This window comes from Periplaneta americana, chromosome 6, assembly GCF_040183065.1.
Source record: "Periplaneta americana isolate PAMFEO1 chromosome 6, P.americana_PAMFEO1_priV1, whole genome shotgun sequence".
In the NCBI taxonomy this organism is placed as follows: domain Eukaryota; kingdom Metazoa; phylum Arthropoda; class Insecta; order Blattodea; family Blattidae; genus Periplaneta; species Periplaneta americana.
Genome location: NC_091122.1, coordinates 94,743,717 through 94,765,274, shown reverse-complemented (window position 1 = coordinate 94,765,274; position 21,558 = coordinate 94,743,717). Strand labels below are relative to the sequence as shown.

At 33.9% G+C, this 21,558-nt stretch overlaps 1 protein-coding gene across 1 annotated transcript in view; it reads right to left on the bottom strand.

Annotated features, from left to right (window-relative positions):
* The window catches only part of Ocrl (Oculocerebrorenal syndrome of Lowe), a 106,568-nt gene that overhangs the window by 71,188 nt on the left and 13,822 nt on the right, over positions 1-21,558 (bottom strand). Inside the window, exon 4 of the mRNA XM_069828466.1 lies at positions 4,660-4,794. Coding sequence (XP_069684567.1) covers positions 4,660-4,794 — 135 coding nt within the window. The remainder of the gene's footprint in view (positions 1-4,659; positions 4,795-21,558) is intronic.

The window sequence follows — 21,558 nt, the reverse complement described above, 5'->3', positions numbered from 1 at the left end:
ATTCTTCTGGTATTTTATATGTTATCCAACAGATGTTTAATATATTCAGTAAGCGTTGTTTTATTCCCACTGGGGCATATTTCAAAAGTTCTATGTTCAGATCGTCGCTACCTGGAGATTTATTATTAGAGAAAGACTGTAGAATTTGTTCCATTTCTTCATATTCTATAAGATCAATATCACTTACAGGTACAGAAGTATCTTTGTCGACATGTAAATTTTCCTCATAATGTTGGGTTGTCCATAATTCTTTAAAATGCCGAAGCCAATCTTCTGTCCTTACATTATTCAGTGCTACTGTGTCTCTCTCTTCTTTATTTAAATGTTTTAAAGCCTTATATGCCATAGTCTGTGCCCCATGTATATCATACTCTATATTACTTATGTAATTATCCCAACTTTGTCTGCTTAATTTTCGTGTTTCTCTTTTAACTATAGCGCATCTATATTTATATTCTGCTCTATCTGCTTCTGATTTCGTTTGGAGAAACTTTAAGTATGCTTTCCGTTTTTCTTCTATAATATGTTTCGTCTCTTCACTCCATATTTTAATACCTCTTTTACTTCTTCTTTTGTATCTTTTCCCCAAGGACTCATATGCTGCTTTCTCAATTACGCTTTTTAAGTCTTCCCATTCTTGGTTTACATCCATACTTAAGGCTCTATGGTCAATATAATTTTCCAATCTCTTACAGTACAATTTCCTTATACTGTCTTGTCTTAATAGATGTACTTTGTAGCAGCTCTGTGTTAATTTGGGTGTAGCGCTCTTTTTACTTTTTTGCCATCTTGGTGGAATTCTAATTTTAGACGTTACTAAATAGTGGTCGGACTGTACATCTGCACCTCTATATGCGCGAGTATCCAGAACAGTATGTTTCATTTTCTTGTTTACGAGTATATAGTCTATTAGCGACCTATATCCTCTGGCTGCCCAGGTATACTTGTGAACTTCCTTGTGCTTAAAAAAGGTATTTGTCACTTTCAAGTCATTAAATATAGCAAAGTTACGTAGTGACTTGCCATTTTCGTTTAATACATTTTCACCAAATGATCCTAGTATGTCTCCTATGGGTTCTTTACCTACCCTAGCGTTGAAGTCGCCGCATATCATTATTTTATCGTTTTTATTGATTTTATTTAGATGCTTCTGTAATGTTTCATAGAATTCTTGACTTAGTTCTTTTCTTCCTTCCTCAGGGGCATATATACTAAAAATCGTTAGGTAACCTCTTGTAGTTTTTAATCTTATATACATCATTCGGTCACTGATGAAATATTCAGTACACAATTTAAATAAGGTCAGTGAAAAATATAACATGGAAATTAATATTGAAAAATCGAAAATCATGTCATTTTGTGGGAAATTCCCTGTACCAAGCAAAATCTGTTTGAATAATAAAATAATAGAAAGAGTAAATACCTTCACTTATCTTGGCTATACACTATCACCTTATGATGAAGTAGATATTGCTGAAAAAATATGTAAATATAATAAAACAATGGGGATCATTAATAAAATCATGAAACCCTCACTAGTACAAAGACACACAAGAATAGGCTTGTATGAAACCTTAGCACAGCCAGTATTAAGCTATGGTAGCGAAGCGTGGACTGTGAAGAATAAAGATGTCGGTAGAATAACAGCAAGTGAGATGAGGTTTATGAGAGCAACAGCTGGATATACTCGCTGGGATCATAAAAAAAAATGAGGACCTAATGCAAGAACTTCAAATAGAACCCATTATGCAGTTCATCAGCAAATATCAACTTCAGTGGAAGGATCATCTCGAACGAATGAATCGATGCAGAATTCCAAAAGCACTGCTTCATTACCATCCATATGGCAAAAGATCTCTAGGCCGTCCAAAGAAGAGATGGACTGAAAATTCTAGTTTAAGACCGTAACAGGCCACTTGGCCTAATACTTGTTAGGAAGATGATGATGATGATGACATTGGTTTTAAACTCGTAAGAAAAAATACAGATGATATATCGTTTAATGTTAGTTTTTGAGGTGTGTTAGAGAACGAAGAATGAACAATGCTCATTTCACATTAAATAAAATATCGAAAAATTTAAAATAAACTCTACAACCAATTTTATTTTAATTAAATGTTCAGAGAACACAGACAATAAGACAAGGTTATTTCAAAATAAATTCAAAAGATTAACAAATATTTCTACACTCCCATTTCAATTGAATATTCTAGGGAAAGTAAACAATAATTATTATGTTATTTCACGTTATGAAAACGAAATTGTAAAACATTTAAAACTCTAAAGTAAAAAATAAAAATATAAGATTTTTCTTACGTTAAAGTAACAAACTAAATTTAAAATATTACTTTTAATCTCTTCGATTTAATTTTAATTAAATATTAGGTGAACACAAATAAGAAAAGCTTATTTTAATTATACAAACCTAATTAATGATTAAAAAGTCTTCTTTGTCATACTACGAGCATATTCTTCAGCCAATTAGAAATAGTTTCCTCCCACTTGAATTTTTGAGGTAATAATCAGTAATCTTGTATACAAAAAATTAAATTTCCCGAGCTATCTTTAAAAGCAATAAATTGTTTTATGATTACATTTCTCGTTGTCTCACACATTCCTTACATACTGTATGCGGCTGCGTATCTCCAAGCAATAACCTTTACAGCATTGTCATAGTGCATTAAGTTTCAAAATTCCTCTGCAGAACGAAAACTTACATTTGTTCAGATCAAATTTCTTCAATTTAAAGGACAAACTAAAATTCTTTCTACAATTTATTATCATAATATACTGCTCTCTTAAACTGACTGAGTATATTGGGAATTAATTCAATAACTTTCCCAAAATATGCTATGAATTGTTTCATAATAAAATAATTTTTTTCTCGAAAAATAAGCAAAAACGAGCAAAATTGTATTGAACTTTTTTGTTTTAAATACAGGGAATATCTTTTAACCGTCCCAAGAGTTGGAATTTCCGGTTGTGGCTGCAGAGCGACTGTCTCCCATTATGCATGCACCCGCTGTTCGCCTGGCAGGCAAGCAATGTACAGTTATTTGTACTTACCCAGCTCATATTTTATGCTCAAAATGTCACCCGTTGATTGCTACACATTGCTGACACCTTATAAAATTATTATTAACTTTAACAAGTTCAGCAGCATTGATTTCAGCTCTTAGGTATCTTTTACGATCATTTATTGAACTTGTTTCTTTGAATTTTTAGCTAGGCTTTTTATTGTTTTTACACAAGGTATGAGTAGTGTGATCAGATTCATACTGCCAGAAAAGAGGACACAATGCTTCAAAGAGGAGGACATTGTTCGAAAAAAAGAGGACAGAAAAATGTACTTAGATTTAGGCTTAGGCCTATATTATACTATAAATTAAGTTACGTCAATATCTATTTTCTTACAAAATATTTACAGTGCAGATTTAGGCTTATATCATACTTAAAAGGATGTTAAATTTAAAATTATGGTTATTATTTAACGACGCTCGCAACTGCAGAGGTTAATATCAGCGTTGCCGAAATTTTGTCCCACAGGAGTTCTTTTACATGCCAGTAAATCTACTGACATGAGCCTGTTGCATTTAAATACATTTAAATGCCATCGATCTGGGCCGAGATCGAACCCGCAACCTCGAGCACAGAAGGCCAATGCTATACCTACTATGCTAACAAGGCAGACTAAAAGTACGTTAATATTACGAAAATAATTATGATAAAACTTAATAATAATGCTTTTACAGTTAGCTACATATGAAAGTCAAGGGAACTATAATTATTAAAGAAGATAGAAAATATCTACTCTATTTAGATTTAGGCTTAGGCCTATATTATACTTAAAATTATGTCAATATCTATTTTATTACAATATACTTATGATAAAAATAATATAAAATGATTTTACAGTTAACTATATACGAAAGCCAAAGGAACTATAATTATTACCAAAATTTATAAAAAGACAGCACAAATGTGAATTTAATATTACTTTATATGCAAAGAGAGTTATGATCGTTGGCAAAGAGTATATTCTGTCAATGCTGCTGCCACCTACAGGAAAATTACTTTAAAAAGGAGTCAAGTCAGATAATTTAAAAATATCAGACATACAAGTTACGGAAAGGAGGGTATTTCTTTATTTCTTTTAAATCCACCCGGAACCTGGACAAAGGCCTAAAAAGGAGGGCATGTCCGGACAAAAGAGTACATCTGGTCACCCTAGGTATGGGTCTGTTTGGAAATTTCTGTCAGAATTTGCATCGTATTTTCGCACAAAATTTTCTGAATTTTATGTAAGTATTATAAATATACACACGCTCACGTAATGAAAATTACATTGAAACTAAACACTTCACACACTAATCACTAACTTCACACAAATAATTAAGCACAGCTCAGAAACTAAAGTGCACTGGAGTATGTATCCACCCTGTACAGAGACCACCAACCGGGAACTGTGTCATCAGCGTGTTAGTCACAAGGTCGCCTGGGAATGAGAAACGGCAACTCTCCGAGACAGTTAAAAGATATTCTCTGTACTTCAAAGAATAATTACTTGAAATTAATTACATTATTTACAGTTCACCTGGCCTGTATAGTCTTGAAACTAGTTGCACGTCGCTTTGAGAATAAATTTTCCCTGGCACTTACCTTCTATGGCTCGAAAGATTTCTCCTACGAAGTTGCTGGTTTTGATACCAGGGACCATCTCAAACAAAAGCTTCAGTTTTCGGGATGATATGTTGACGTACACATCCACTCCATCCTGGTGTCTGTTGTCAGTGTCTGAATACAGAAAAACAAGGCAATAAACAATTCTTTACGCTGCAACAAAAATCAAAACTTAACAATCTGGTCTCCAATTATTGGTATAATCTCTATAAATAATGGAAATACAGAACACTACAGACAGTTTATTCGTACAGATTATCATTACAATACCTACGTCATTCTTCTTTCTGTACGCTTAAAATACTGTTCAGACTTGGCCACATCTCCAAGGAAAAGCATTTTAAGATGTTCTTTTTTTTTTTTCTTTAGTGAAAAATAAACAATGGAACTTTGATTGCCGCTCATTCGTGCCACAAAGTAGTGACAGTTATCAAAATGACGATATTCGGATCATTGAAATCTATGCATTTATTTTATTTTTATTTATGTATTTAAAATCTGTGTTATAGTGACAATTCCTTCCGAAAATAAATCATAACTACATATGACAATTTTTTCCTTAGGTTATAACTCTGAACTTTCCTCTAAAACTTTCACATTATCTTATTTTACAACCGATGCATTTCTTTCGACTTTAATAGAGAAGCTTTAAAAATGCTGTAAAATTAACTAAACACAGAATCGCATGTTTCAATGGGACTTCATATTTTGTTTACCAACTTTGAAATCAGCTGACATACTGGTAGTCCTAGTCCTTAGACGCCTACGTCATGTCACGAGGACAGGGGATCCACATGATGTCGTGATTACGTAGACTGCAGTGGTACTCACTAGAAATTAGAGGAGAGCCAAAAGTGAGAAATAATAATTTGCCGAGAGCCACAATGCATTTCACAATATTGAATCTTAACAAAATGTGCGGATTTTGTATTGTTAAATTATCTGGCCCATTATTATTATTATTATTATTATTATTATTATTATTATTATTATTATTATTATTATCATCATCATCATCATCATTAAATATAAATTAACAGAACTAACACATATTACTGGTGTTTTGAAGTTGAAAAGTGGACTCTGCTACTCTTCTGCAAAATCATATCAATACGAAGAGTTGATTTGTTTTATTTCACGTGTAATGTATTTTGAAATTTGGAAAATAAAGTGTCACATACAGCTAGAAGACACTCCTTAACAATCTCTGCATATGTAAATGGCTCAATTTCTGCTACATGGTACAATGCTTCTGTTGTCAATTCGTTTTTATGCGCAGTGGAATACATTATTTCTGTTCAGATATTACAGACATTTTTCTTTTTACATTTTCAGTTTTCTATCCTTGATTGAGAATGTTTTGGATACGTATCAGAATTTGAATGGGCGCTATTATGCTTATTAAGATAAGAACGTTTTGTTGTTTAGTCAACTGTCCGAAGACAGGTTTGAACCTCATGAGTCACACCAGTAAGGCATTACTCATGAGGCAAATAAGCCAGAAGGTAATGGGGTAGGGTGGCCAGTTCCTTTCCCATTAAAAAGACGTTTATAACCCATTATTACATCAAAACATAATAAGCACATTAGACATAACAGTACCTTCTTCTAAAGAAAACAAATACTTGTCATTGTTGAATACCTTCACTGACAGCACTGGGTAACCAAAGTTTTCTCCAGTTGCACATTATTACAGAAATTAAAAAGTAATCCTCAGAAAAAGATTAGTAATAGTAAGCTTAATATTAGTTCAAGAGCCTCAATAAATGTCTTTGAGAGCTGCATGTGGCCCGTGGGCAGCGTAATGAGTACCAATTAGAGAAACAAAAGCTCGTAACCAAACATAAAATCTACATTACTGTGAGTGCAAGTAATAAAACCAGTGGCGATTCCTCCATGAAGGATATGAGGATGATCCTACAGCTTAATTTCGTGCCTCTGAGGATAGAAAACATTTTAATTACAGATTTTATTTTTAATGCGTCCCGATGTAATAATTTTCTTCAAAGTTTCACTTTCTGTCGTGAGTTGTTGCCACTGCACAACTCAGACCTTAGGAATATTTTCCAAGGAACCATCCAAATATCTTACAGCAAACTGTTTTTTCTAGCAGTGAAGTTACGGACAGGGGTGAGTGTGGAGGGCGGGGTATGGCTTGTCTTTAACCGCGTTTGAGGATATGACCATACATCATAATACTATGAGTCCAGTGACGTGCGGTGACCCAACAGATTACCCAAGCAGCCGCGTAGTCAAGTTTTCTTTTCCTTCTTACTATTTATATTTGATTAAAATACTTATAATATTACTAATTATAAAAATATATTGGTATTTGGTACCATTTTTTTTTTTACAAAATCTATAAGATTAGGCCTACTGCAACTACTGCCTAAAATTAAAAATACTATTATAAAAGTTTACTCTAAGTATTAGTAAGTCGTGACGAGTTATTCCATCTTGTTGGGGAAACATGTGGTAATCGTCGACCCAGAAATTCATCAAGAAATTTTATGTGCTTTGATGATTTGGAAAAAAACACTGCAAGCCCAGTAAGAGTAGCAAAAAATATACGGCATTCAGGAATACTTGAAGCACTTTGGGACAGTGCTAAATTTAAACAGTGTGCATAACAGTGAACAAAGACAGCTTGTGGAAAAGGCACCTTAATATTGGCTTGACACCATGTAATGAAGAGGTCATCACTGCACTTCCCTCTGTGCGACAAGTTTCTTACTGCAGTTTGAAAAGTCTTGAATATATCTTAAAAATAAGATCAAAATGTGCTGCCGCTGTTTTGTCCTCACATCACGGAGGCACACAAACCGCTCTACCACCCTTCCTTCAATCGTATATCGATAAATGAGAGAAAACTGTGTTTTATTCGAGACATCAATTGTCTCATCAGATAATATGGCAAAAAAAATCAGATTTCTATAATTGCTGTTTAATTTCCTTATTAAGTGCACTGGCAACAGATTCAATTAAATCATTTTGAATAAGATTTGATACATCTTTGAATACTGCAGATGTCTCCAAATGATTTTTTTAGAAGAGGGTCGTACTGGGCGGTGTAGTCCAAAAGTTCTAATTACTGCGGTCATTGGACATTTTCGACTTACCGTTTCCTCTAAATGAAAGTTTCAGTTTTGCAAGTAAACAAATGGCGTTTATAAGCCTTTTCAGAATGTCTCTATTGCGTGTTACCTTTTCATTATGTAGAATAATACTTTGTTGTGTTTGGTCACTTAGCTCAGTTTCAATATGCACAGTTCCAAAAGTTGCGAGTGCATTAAAAGCATGAATATATGCAATAGCAACATCATGATCCCGTATTGCTTTAGTTAAATTACTGTATTTAGCTTTTGTTACTGAATTAAATTATTATTATCACCAGACATAATCAAAACTTTTTATTGCACTTATATACACGTACACCAGGGATGCAACGCTTACTAGTAATTCTGAGCGCGGGTTTTTTTTTAAGCTCTCTCCATAAGCGCGGAGCTTTTCTGCCTGAAGCACAAGGGTGTACAGCACATACAACGTTGCAGACCATGACAGATCGCGAGATTACAATAGAGATTTTAATGATAAATAGAAGGTTCAGTTTTTATATAATGAACATGACGGTGAAGTACAGTGTTTAATATATAAACAAATATTTACTACAAACTATTATTTGTAAAAAAAATATCAAACGTCAGTATGAAACACAACACAACACAACACAAGATAGAGACATTATTCTGGAGAAGAGAGAAATTGATTTCAGAGAAGAAATAATGCTGAAAAATTAAGAAAATCCACGTTTTTTTTTATAATTATAATTATATTTGAAACTGTTTTAAATGATTTAACCATATAATCATATATGACCATACATTCGGTGTGTGAGTTGAGAGAATTTTTTTGTTTGTTTTTTGTTTATGCTGTTTTCTCGACTTCAAAATTTTAAGCAGTGTACTGAATGAAAAGCTCCTTGCATAACAGTTATTGTCATATTGGTCTGAAACTCCTCACAAAAATCAATTAAATGTTGATAAATAGAATTTAACTAGCATTTGTATGAAATATTAATATTAAGTTTCTTCGGGGAATATTCATATTGCACTTAAAAAGATTAAATATGCTGTAATGGTAAATTCATAAAGTTTAAAAATTTATTGTGTTTCTCTATTTAGACTGATCTCCAAAGCTAATTAATTTTTATTCCCATAACTATTTTCAAGATTTTGAGCAAATATGAACTAAAAATTTTGAAAACTTTGACGCAAGGAGCCTTTTTAGTGATGTCAATATAACATATTAAAAAAAATATAATTTCAAAACTATTAGACTTAATGACACCAAATTGTGTACAGATTATATAGTATTGTTGATCTCTTTATATAGTTTAAATTTCACAAATTTTGGCCGAAAATTGTGGAAGTTTTAAAAATCATACATATCACCTTAAATGATTGACCCCAAAAATTACAATGGCTCTTCAATAGCATAATGTAATCAATTTGTTTTTTCGTGTTACGTGCATCTCACAAATCACTCTAAGAAAACTCATTACATAATCACGACTGGAGAGTAAGGACTACATTTTCAAAATCACTCAATCAATATACTCTATTTCAATCAATATTGTCCTTATTATTTTTTTCAACAAATGCTCAAAAGTACTTAGAGATCACACACGTCGAGCAGGTAGACCCTATTAGTTTCTCATAACCCATGAAGTGACGTATTTACATAATAAATAATTGCTTTTAACAAGAAAATGGTTTACAAACAATTAACTTTTCCAATTTCTCTTTCTGTTCTTAAATCCCCTTTCCTTTGGGATTTGTTTATATATGTACATGCATATTAAATAATTTAATAATTAGGCCTATTACATAGCCAGAAAATTAGTAATAATAATTGCTGCCTTTATTTGATGATGTATATGTATGTACATCCCTGATGTCTACGTTACGACGCTATGTAGTGGATGCGCTATGCGCTCGTGATCAAGGTCGAGCTCTTCTACAGTGATTGAGAGCTAATATCGCCTCATCCCCGACGTACACAATGTAACTACAGTCTATACAAAACTAGAAAGGTATTGACAGTTCAGTGGCTTCTAAGTGTCACCATAGCAACCGCTCAAACTAGCCAATCAGAGACCATGACAACAGGCCGACGTTGCCGACTATTTCGCAGCCAGCATGTGCTTTGTTCGGAAGTGTTGAATCTTCGTTACTGTGTTACAGCAAGAATTGGTGTCCTGTCGTTGCTATTGTTTTAGCAGGGACGTATTCTGCGGACTACCAGGGCTACCGGTGGTAGCCCAAGGAAATTACAAAAGAAAAAGTTTATAATATAACATAATGTAATAATTTTGTATTATTAGTTTTACCACAGTAATTAAAATTAAAGTAATTGTTAGATTTATATGCGCTCTCTGCTCTCGAAAAGAAACAAGTTGTCAAGGTGGCATCACTGGAGAAACCGCTTGCTACGTGAGGTAGCCTGTGACCGTACCGCGCACGCTGTCCGGTCGCACAACTGCCTATCCCCCCGCTCTCTTCTGTTTCCAACATGCAGTGTAAGGCCGGGTGAGTTGCCGCTCTCGTGATCGGTTTCTTCGCAGGCGCGAAGCAACAGTACGCTTACCACGCTAGCTCATGAATGTAATTGTGTTCTTGCAGTGCAGTATTTTAAATTTGTGATTTGTTCAAGTGTCTAAGAGTTATATTAATTGTGAATTATTAAGTTTTTAATTTCCCAATTAAGTGATATTGTGAAAAATATGGCAGAACAAGTTTCTGGAGAGGTTTGTGTTGAAAATGACTGTGTAACAGAAGGTTTATTAAAAGTGCCTTTTAACCGTCGTACATACAACGAGGAAGTTGAAATTGTGAAAATGGAAAGACCAACTCCTGAGTTAAATTTGTCCATGGACGTAAAAGAAAAACAGCGTGAGTACACACGCCATTTCACTTCAACATCATATGGTAAGTAGAATTGGTTGTGTGGTAGTTCTAAACTGTCTAAACTATTTTGCTGGCCATGTTTGTTATTTAGCCGCGAAACTAATGTGTGGTCAAAAGAGGATTATCTAATATCAACTCCCTTCGAACGGCAGTCCTAAAACACGACAAACCAAAAGCTCATATTTGTAGTAGCATGAACTTTGCAAACTTTGGGAAGACAAGAATTGATTTACAGCTAGATAAGCAAAAAGCTCTACATATCAACCAACACAATGCTCCTGTGGAAAAAAAATCGGGAGATTTTACTGCATCTTATTAACGCAGTCTGCTTTCTAGGAAAACAAGAATTGGCTTTTCGGGATCATAATGAGAGTGTGGAATCAGACAATAGAGGAAATTATATTGAATATTTAAGTTCCTTAAGTGAATTTGACCATTTACTGGCCAATCATCTTGAGAGTTCAACAGTATTTCGTGGTACTTCTCCCGCAATTCATAATGACTTAATATTTGCTATAAGTGGGGTTATGATAAAGAACACAAAATCTGAAATAGAAGAAGCACCTTTAGCGGCCATTGTTGTTGATGAAACAAGTGACTGCTCTAATCAGAGTCAATTGTCCACTGTTTTAAGATACGTCGATAGTACTGCCAATGTTCAAGAATGGTTTATAGGATTCACAAATGTCAGTTCGGGCAAAACTGCTGCTGCTTGGTTTCAGCATGTGGAAGGTGTTATAGCAGAATACAATGTCGGCAATAAGTTAATTGCACAGACATACGATGGTGCTTCAATTATGGCGGGAAATATTAATGGCTTAAAAACAAAAGTTCAAGGAAAGTATCCTCAAGCACTATTTGTCCATTGTTACAGCCATGTTCTCAATTTAGTTTTGCAACAAACTACTTCATCCATTCCAGAATGCCGCATTTTTTTTTCAAAACACTGTCGGGTTTAGCTGCATTTTTCTCATCATCTCCTAAAAGATCAGAAAAACTCAAGAATTTATGAAAAAGAAACTCCCAAAAGTAGCACCAAGTAGATGCAATTTTACATCTCGGCTTGTAAATACAGTAAAGGAATACAGAGAACAACTGACTGCTTTCTTTGAAAATATCATTTGTAATGACTCTGAAGAAAACTGGGTTGATGATGTAATTGTGCAGGCTCAAGGATATTTGTATTTTTTCACACAGTTTCAGAATATATTTCTTCTTGAAGTCTATGCTGGAGTGTTCGCACATACAGATGTGCTCTACAATATTCTTCAGACAAAAAGTCTAGACATAGCATACTGCTTGCAAGAGGTATCAAAGTTAAAAAATACTATATTCGAGTTCAGACGTAGTGGGTTTCCGTCCATATGGAGTAATATGGAAAATGAAAATTCTTCAGACAATACAATGGAACCACCATTAAAGCGAAGAAAAGGAGATGATGAATTGAAATACAGGCAGCTGTACTACAGCATACTAGATCGTATGCACATGGAAATTACTGACAGATTTTCTGATTATGGAAAGCTTCAGTTCACATATCTTCTAGATTCTCAAAAATTTTCTGCTTATAGAGAAAACTTCCCGAATGAGGCACTAAACAAATTATTTCAGTCCTATAACAGTCACTTTGATCAAGTACGTTTGAAAAATGAATTAAGTGTAATATATTCAGCAGAGGTCTTTGATTTTTCGAACAAACCTATCCATGAAATATTATCTGCCATATATGAAAACCAGCTGAACCAAGTTATTCCTGAAATCCTTAAATTGGCAACATTAATTGTGACAATACCAGCTACGTCAGCAACGGTAGAAAGAACATTTTCTGTGTTGAAGAGAATAAAATCCTACTGTAAATCAACTCATACACAAGAACGTTTATCCGGCTTGGCACTGATGCCCATTGAAAAGTCATTTCTACAGAAACTTCGCAAGCGGCCCAACTGTAATTTCAATGACGAAGTCATCAAAGTATTTTCGTCCCAATCAAGACGTCTGAAATTCATATATAAATAGGTAAGGAATTTTATTATAGGGTTTTTAAAATATATTTTGTGTAATAATAGGGTCAGTGGTAGCCCAGGCCCTTAAACCAATATACGCCACTGTGTTTTAGTAGACATTTTGTTGTTGATGAAGGTAGAATTAGTTCGAGTTTAGTTTTAAATTTAATGTAGTTGCGAGTGTATCTGTAACGTGATTTATAGTGCCCGTGTGTTTTACTTACAATGTCGCAAGGCATCACTCCTGCAGTTAGCGGCACAAAACAAACCACGGACTCAGAGAGAGAAAGAAGTGCTACAAGGGACATCAAGAGGTCTAAAGTAACGGAAAAGGTACTCCTCTTACAAGTCAGACGAGAGAAATGGTTTGTAATGTGCGGGACTATTTCGAGAAAGAAGAGAGAATGGCGGGCCTCTTATTCCTGTACAACAGATGGTAAATAGCACTGCAGAGGCTCTCAAAAGGAAAGAACGCCATAGTTAAAATAGGAAAGGAAAAATTTAAATTGACTGAGCAAGAGGATGGACCTTCCTGACTTGGAACCCCGGGAAAGAAAAGGAAAGTGGAAAAGCGGGTGACAAATTTGGATGCCTTTCAGGGGGATGCAATCCGATGGCATGTATATTTATATTACCGATGGAAGGAACATCCTACGTTAAAAAAGCTGCAAACTTCTCTTCGAGATGCGTATCTTTTCCACGACAGTGTTTCTCCTCTGCACACTGTCTTAAAGAATTTAGGTTTCACGTATAAAGAAATCAATGGTCGTAAGGTATTAATGGAGAGAAATTACTCGCTTACACAGTATGTACCATATTCGCATTCATTCATAAGTTTATTATTATTATTATTATTATTATTATTATTAATATAGTCTGATCAAAGACTACCGTACGATACAAATTTATGAGTTTACGATTTAGCTGCTTAGTTCCGACACGGCAGATAGGCGGGGCAAAGAGCCGTACTATACTACCGCACAACTTTACAACGTCGCTCCTTTTCAGCGTTTGCGAGAGAGAACTGTCAATACCTTACTGTCAATATCTTTCTAGTTTTGTATAGACTGTACAAAGTACCGGTACAAACAAACGTGAGAGAAACAGTACGTTTTACACTCATTCGACTTCGCTACCGCCTGCTTGTGGTATTATGCATTTACAACAGTCTCGTGAGGCGTCCTTCAATGGTTAGAAGTTATGATGACGTGGGTTGTCATGGCAACGTCCATGCTAACCTGCATTCTGCACTGCTGCCACCTCGGGACCGCAGTATGTGCATTGTACATGCCCCATCACGTGTATTTAGAAACGTTTCAGGATTTTATGTTTAAATAAACAGAAAGTTTAACCATGGATTTACGTAGATATCGTGATTCTTATAATCAATCAGTGCTGCCCAAGCCGTGCTTGGGTTGCTTGGGTGGACTGCACGTCACTGACTACTACCCTTCTTTCTGGGTGGTAGTGTGGAAACCCTGTCAGACACTACAATACGAATTTTCAAGAACCCTTGTAGCCTCCTTAAATGCAGTTCATTGGTCATTTTAAAAGAGCAGAATAAACGAAATAATAAATAATTTAAAATTATATAATATAAAAAAGTAAAATGAATAAAAACCAAAATTACATAAAAATAAATTAAATAAGCTATAATAAAACACAACAATTAACAGGATTTTAAGATGACAGGACTGCCGAAAGAATATCTGAAGTTGTATTTGATCATTTAGAAGAATTTAAATGTAGCAAGAAATTAATTGTGCACGCTCTATTAATATTATTATTATTATTATTATTATTATTATTATTATTATTATTATTATTATTATTATCTGTCTTGGTTATCAGTCGTCAATCTCATATCCTACAAACAAAAAATATCACGAGTCACCACTGAATAAAACTAAGGTGTAAACAGTCACAGATGTAGCCATTTCACTTAGCACAATTCCAGATAGAGATCCTTGTGATGAAAGATCACATAATGCACAGAACGTTAATCACAAGACGAAGAGAGTTCGTCCTTTTTAACCTGTTATACACTTATCCACGTTAAAAAATGCTCAAGTTTTATTGTATTAATTTCATTATGATTTTCTTTCAGGAACTGCCCATTTGCACAGTGATTATACAGTTATACAATTATTATATATTTTTTTTTATCAATGCATGTTCTATTTATTGTACAGTATAATTACGGAATTTTGAACTACATGATTTATGTTCACAATTTGTTTATCTGACTCAAAATCATTAATTCAGTATATAACTTCTAAAGAAGTATTACTTTCAGCAGAGTGGGTAGAAGAGAAAGTGACGTTACTTCCTCTAGTTCAGTGGTTCGTCGCCGAGTGGCGCTAGCTCTGTTTTCCGTCCGCAGTTTCAGGATCACTATTCGAGCGAATGCAAAGGTTTTTAAAAATAACCCATTAGATAAGAATGTATTGTATAATACTTTGTTACAATATTTTACTTGTTTAAAAATGTAATATTACTACATTAACAAATTGTGAGTTATATAACACAACTCTGAATAGTAAATATAGGCTAATAATTAACCTAAAAATGGAACATTGTGCTGGCTTCAGCCAGAAATACGCAAAAAAAAAAGTACAGCTTCGCAAAACTGAACATTTTTATGGCATTATAAAGTTCGCATTGACATGAAATTATAGTTTTTATACACAAGAAAGAATGTAATATAATAAAGGAGACACTTTATTTTCACCAATAGTTATCTAGCCTACTATTTAGTCATAGTTGCAGTTGCATCTGGTTTATACGTAATTCAGGGGAACAAGAAATATTACATGCAACTTAGACTCATAAAATAATTAAGCTTTGATATTATATCTATGCTAATGTAAGTTTTGATATTTTGAAATACCTAGGTTATTTTGTGTTTTGTAAAATTAAAACACTGTTGTATGCTACTCATTGAAAAATATTAAATTAACGACTTTTCCATGAGATCTATTACTTTCTCATATGCTCGATTAGAAACCTCTTACGGTGTGGAAATGTAATAAAATTGTAAACCAGATTAAGTTGTAGCCTAGATGCAAAGTAGAATAAAATTATACTGTACTTTTGTTACCGAAATAACTTTTACGTTAATTACGACTAAAGTGCTTTTATTAAAAATAAAATAATTAATAAAATTAAACATGTGTATTTAATAAAGCAGAAGCTAGGTGCTTGAATTCAATTAGGAGTTCACAGTTAGCCCTTGAATACAGCACATTTTTTTACTGGCACATAGATTGAAAAATGTTCAGATGTAGGAAGTCTAAGGTGATCATCACAAGATAATCATTTTCTAATTCCAAAATGTCGCTCTAGAGAATCCTGGTTAAATTTTTTCTGTTAGAATATATTTAAATCTGCTATCCCACAAGAATTAATATATTTCGTGAGTACTCTGAATTGTAACTCTAAATAATTCAAGGGTTCTTTCTTAGGCAAACGTGTTCTTTGTATTGCCAATTAATATATTTTCTAAAATCGTGTAATGCTAGGATCCTTTGTACAGGGCAGAGGAGGGAGTCTTTGAGTTCAGAGTATCTGCAAGGTCGTTCATTCACCTTGTGAATTCTTCTGTATTTTCACTTCCCTCGAACCCATCACAGTTTATGACTCTAAAAAATGTATCGATTTTGAAAAACTCACACTAAACAGCTGAAATTCTGGTCTGGGGTTCATTAGCTGGAAGGAATTACGGTCAATGTAACTAGACATAATTTTGGGCATTCAGGTGTGAAGTAATGGCACATAAATGCACACAAGCGCAAGATTAGTTAGGGCGTTCTGATTTTCGGGTGTCACATCCAATTATTTTTTTACTCGGATATTTAACGATGCTGTATCAACTACTGGGTTATTTTGCGTCAATGGAATTGGTCATAGCCAGATGGTATTTGGTAAGGGTACATTGTTATGAGAAAGGACTGATGTTCTCTTGGTTGGCTATTTTCTCTTCTTTTCTTTTTTTTAAGATATCGAGGCAAGTTTGAGAAAATATGTGTTTTGGTTAACAATTCTTGCGTGGAAGTCCTACCTTTTTACCGGCAATAATAAATTTATTGACTCTTACAATCAAAACTGCAGAAAAATGGGTATCACAGATATAAGAACGAGCAGAATTTTTTGTCTTCGTGAAATTGCTCTACAGCACTTCTGAAAAATAGTCTAGTCTTTGGGTGGATAAAAGAAACGTCTCTTTCTTACAGATTATATAATCGGATTTACATCAAGAACAAAACAATTAGGCTTATTACTACTCGCTCACATAAACGGCACAATAAAAATCACCCGAACACCACAAGAAATATCTCCTTAATTCTATAGCAGAACGAGTTCTACCTGCTCTGTCCACAGTATTAAGAGGAAAACTGCAGTCTTAGAACGATCGACATGCCAATGTTTCACTCAGTTACCATGGAGACACTAGTGGTTTAAAAGTTCCATTAGACCCTTGCCGAGTTCCACACTTTCTATTCTAAATGCTCTGCTTTTAGATTTCGTACCACTCGCACTGTTTTGAGCCATTTTCTGTAAATTGGGACCGCCACTCAAGCTCTGATCAACGACCTTAATTGGCGGATATGATTTAACTCTTCAATAATCAATATTGTGAAGAATATAAATGCCCGAAGTCCAAGCTTCAACGCGTAACTCAAACATTACAAAGAACTCTGGCTCATGACTGGATACTCCAGACTTTGCGAATGTTAGCCATCCAAGTATGTCAGTATATGATCAGAAAAAAATGAAAATTTGTATAAGTTCAACGACAATAGAATTTAAGATGTAGGCTACGTATTAAATAATAAATGAATGAACAGAAATGATAATAGTCGAAGATGACAACAATCAAAGATCGAATGTATAATATTGTTGTTCTGTTGACAATTTTACTTATGTTCAAGCTTTCAATACCGGTAGTTGTTTAGTCAACTGTCCGAAGACAGGTTTGAACTTCATAAGTGATGCCAATAAGACATCATTCATGAGGCAACTAAGCCAGAAAAGTGAAAATTTGGAATTCAGTTTCGTGAGTTGTGTTGCTATTAGTAGTACCTATTCAAAACTCTACATGAATGATAAAGTTTTAAAAAAAACCTTCCTCATGAGGATCGAACATTTAAATGAGTTAAATGTTTTTCGTTCATAAGTTCTAAAAATTATTTAAACACTTGAGTAATTAAATTGACATAACCTAGACTGACCAGATGTCCCCAGTTTTGAGTTGCTGTCCCCGGGGAGCAAATGTCCCCATTTTTGTTCCCAGAAGTTTTGATTTTGTTTCAATAACATTTTACACGTAAATATTTACGTATTGTGATGAACTGCTGCGATTCATGCACATTTCTGAATGGTTCTCAGTATGAGACAGAAGAACCAGTGAGCACAGTAGGAGATATTCTGCACTCTCTGAGACGAACATAGCATCTTTGTCTTCATTCGCATTGCGCAGAAGCATTAGAACTGCTGCAGCATCCATTTTTAAGTAGTTCAAAAAATGAGCTTTATGACAAACCAACAGGTGAGAAGTGGTATGATTTTTTCAACATTAAAAAAAAATTCCATTCCATTTGAAAATCTTCTCAAAATAGTGTCATTAATCATGTGTCTTTCAGTCAGTAATTCATCAATTGAAAGACTTTTCTCCACAATGAACTCAATCTGGAGTGATGAAAAGTCAAGAATGAAAATTGAAACAGCTTTGTTACAAGTGAAAACAAACTTTCATTTCTCATGTGAAGAACTTAGTATGAAGCTGTATGGAAATGAACAGATTCTTAAAAAGATATATTCTTCAGACAAGTACTTGCAATTGTGTGTGTTAGAGTTCAGTGTGTACAATATTATGTGTCAGTACTGAAATTGAATTCTGTTGTTGTTTCAATGCCTTGCATCTAGCAATGAAGCCATTAGCATTCGTGCTCTCCAATACTTCTGGGCTACAGTGTCTTCTGCAGATAACTGAATTCTTAGTGGCTATAATTATGTATAGGAGTTATGTGTATTTATGCATTTAATTAAAAAAAGTTGAGATACTCTACAAATTTAGTGTGCAAAATTCTATCATCGTTATCTACTGTTTGGTCAGCCTAACGTAACCATTTTTGATATTTCATTATAAACATTTTCATAATAATGTTATGCAATAATCCAGTTGTGAAAAATGTGAAATAGACTATGAGTTTCATGAAAAAAAAAACAAATGTTGATTAGGCTCTGTAAATTACCGGTATTATTGAATTTATGACTATTTTATTTAATTCGAACATTTTACATATTTTGTTCGTACTCCAGTCATTAATTCATTACCATAAACTGGGGTTACTTTGAACAGAGAGGAACATTTTTTCAGAAAATCATATATTTAGGTTTCTACATGCTGCACTTGTTACAGATGGAGGTAAATTATCATAAAATCATTCTTATACCAAATTTACCTCCATCTATAACAAGTGCAGCATGTAGAACCCTAAATAGGATTTTCTGAAAAAATGTTCAAAGTATCCTCTTTGTTCAAAGTAACCCCAGTTTACGGTATAGAGTACAATACATAGTGATACTGATAATGCTAGTCATATAATATAGATGGCAATTAGAAATTATTATTATTATTATTCCGGTCTCTATAACTATTTCAGTCTTATGCTAATATGCTTCCATGAGTATTAAAAATTAGTGTGTCCCTTCCCACTGGATTGTAAGAAGTCACTCAACAGAGGTCATTGGTTTTAATATTGAATAGACACCCAAAAACAGCCCTTTTAAGGGCTACATAATTTTCCCAAAATTTATTCAACAAACATATAGTTCTGAGTAATGCAGGTTCAAATTGCAAAGATGTAATAATGAGTATGAATATTTGTCAACAGCTCTTTCATATATTTTTACATATTGTAGTGATGGTCTCATATTTCTGTATACAGTGTCATCATCACATATAGTTACATTTATATTACTTTCATTTTAACATTTCATTTTGCATCTCTCCTGTTACATTTATCTCCTTTTTCCTTATAATTTCCCCAAATTTAACACCTATTACAATCCAGGATTCTCCTTCATCTATCATTCGATAACTTCCCTTAATATTTTCCTTCTATTCAGTCAATTATACTCATGCCCCTTAACACTTTTAACACAGAACATTTTCTTGGGAAGCTAACGAGCTATCATTCAGCTATGAAGAAGATGCTGAATGTATGAGGATAACATTGAAGCTGGTTGGCATATATTAATATTATATCTAATATAGTATGTATCTGTTTCGCAATAAACAAGCATTTACACAATATATAAATGTAGCTTCTTGATGTTCTAAATCAGGGATGCAGAACTCTACTACAATTAAAGCATGCGTCATAACCCGGAACACGTAACTCATCCCTTCCCTTCAATTCTCGCGTCATTGTACAGTAGGGGGAGAGGAGAAGAGAGAACAGTCTGTATACTTAATGTCACACAAACGTCATTGAAGGCTCCGACCTCGTGGATGGGGTAACGAACTCTTTTCCCATGTTTCCACCCCTTTCTTCCCTAGTTCTGCAACCCTGTCCTAAATCTTCATTAAGATGCATGTTCTTAGATATCATATCATCAGCATTACTTTTAATCTTATTATCGTGATTTAAAAACATGCTGAATTTATGTCACAACTGTACAATTTGGCGCTCGATAAAAAAAAAATACAGCCTGCCACTTTATGTTTCTGTAAGTGTACAATAAAACTGTCAACGTTTTCTTGTACAGATAGAAGAACAGAGATTTCAAGCTTCTAAGCAAGAAAATGTCCTCCATATATACTATGAAGACTCAGAGAATACAGAAAGTCCGTATATTTACACAAACATTAAATACTTATATTAGGTAATTCTATGAATTAAACAAAAGTGATGAATCGATTGAGGAACTGTAGAAATAGTGTACAGCAGGGCTGGGCATGTTAAGTGATTCTGATAAATGAGCGCTGTTTACTTTAAAGAGTAATTATCCCGAGCGCTGTGACGTATGCATACTGTACGCCACTCACTGTCAGTATAATGGTTGATTCCGCAGTAAGAAGGCGAACTTTGAAGATGCACCCACATGTGAAGCTGTATATCAGATGAAAACTAAATTATATTTTGAGATTGAACATGGCTAATTAATTTGTTCCAAACACTGAACGACTTCTGCAAATGAAACGACCTCATAAGTCTTGGAAAATAACCACATAGTTATTTTGGTTATTGAGTTTCAAATATTTTTGTTTCAATAGAAAATATTTATTGATTTCAGATTGACAGAAGTACGATTTTGTTACAATAGTTTATTCATGCAAAAGAAAAGTGCATGTGAGTGTTTATTATTAATTTCCTTCTTGTGTTTCTGGTTGTAATCCTTTATTATATATGTTTATATTATTAATACCATTATGTAACTGTTAAAGCACTGTGCATATAGATTGTGTAAATAAGCCTAATGATTCGTGTTTGTGCATAGAGTGAAGCTTATTTCATTAAATTAATAAGTGTTTTATAAAGTCTGTACTGTACATTGGATTGGTGTAATATCCTTATAAACTATTATGTACAGACAGACTGAATGAACAGAACAATCAGGTATTAATGCAGGGAAGGTAGCTGTGAGTCCACCACTGCATGAGCGTTCTGCCCCGGCTAGAAATTGAAGTGCTTTGGAGAGCAAGAGTAATTCTGGTCAGCTATACGGAACCACTATCTTGCCCGGCGCTGATGTAGAGAAAGCATTTATAATAACGCAGATCTAAATTTGAAGTCTAATCCATATTAGATCTCAAATATCCTAAAGTAATAAACAGTAGAGAATCTGGAGTTTTTTTATTTCTTTGACGTGAAGTGATCATTTTTGGCACAACTGTTGTTAAA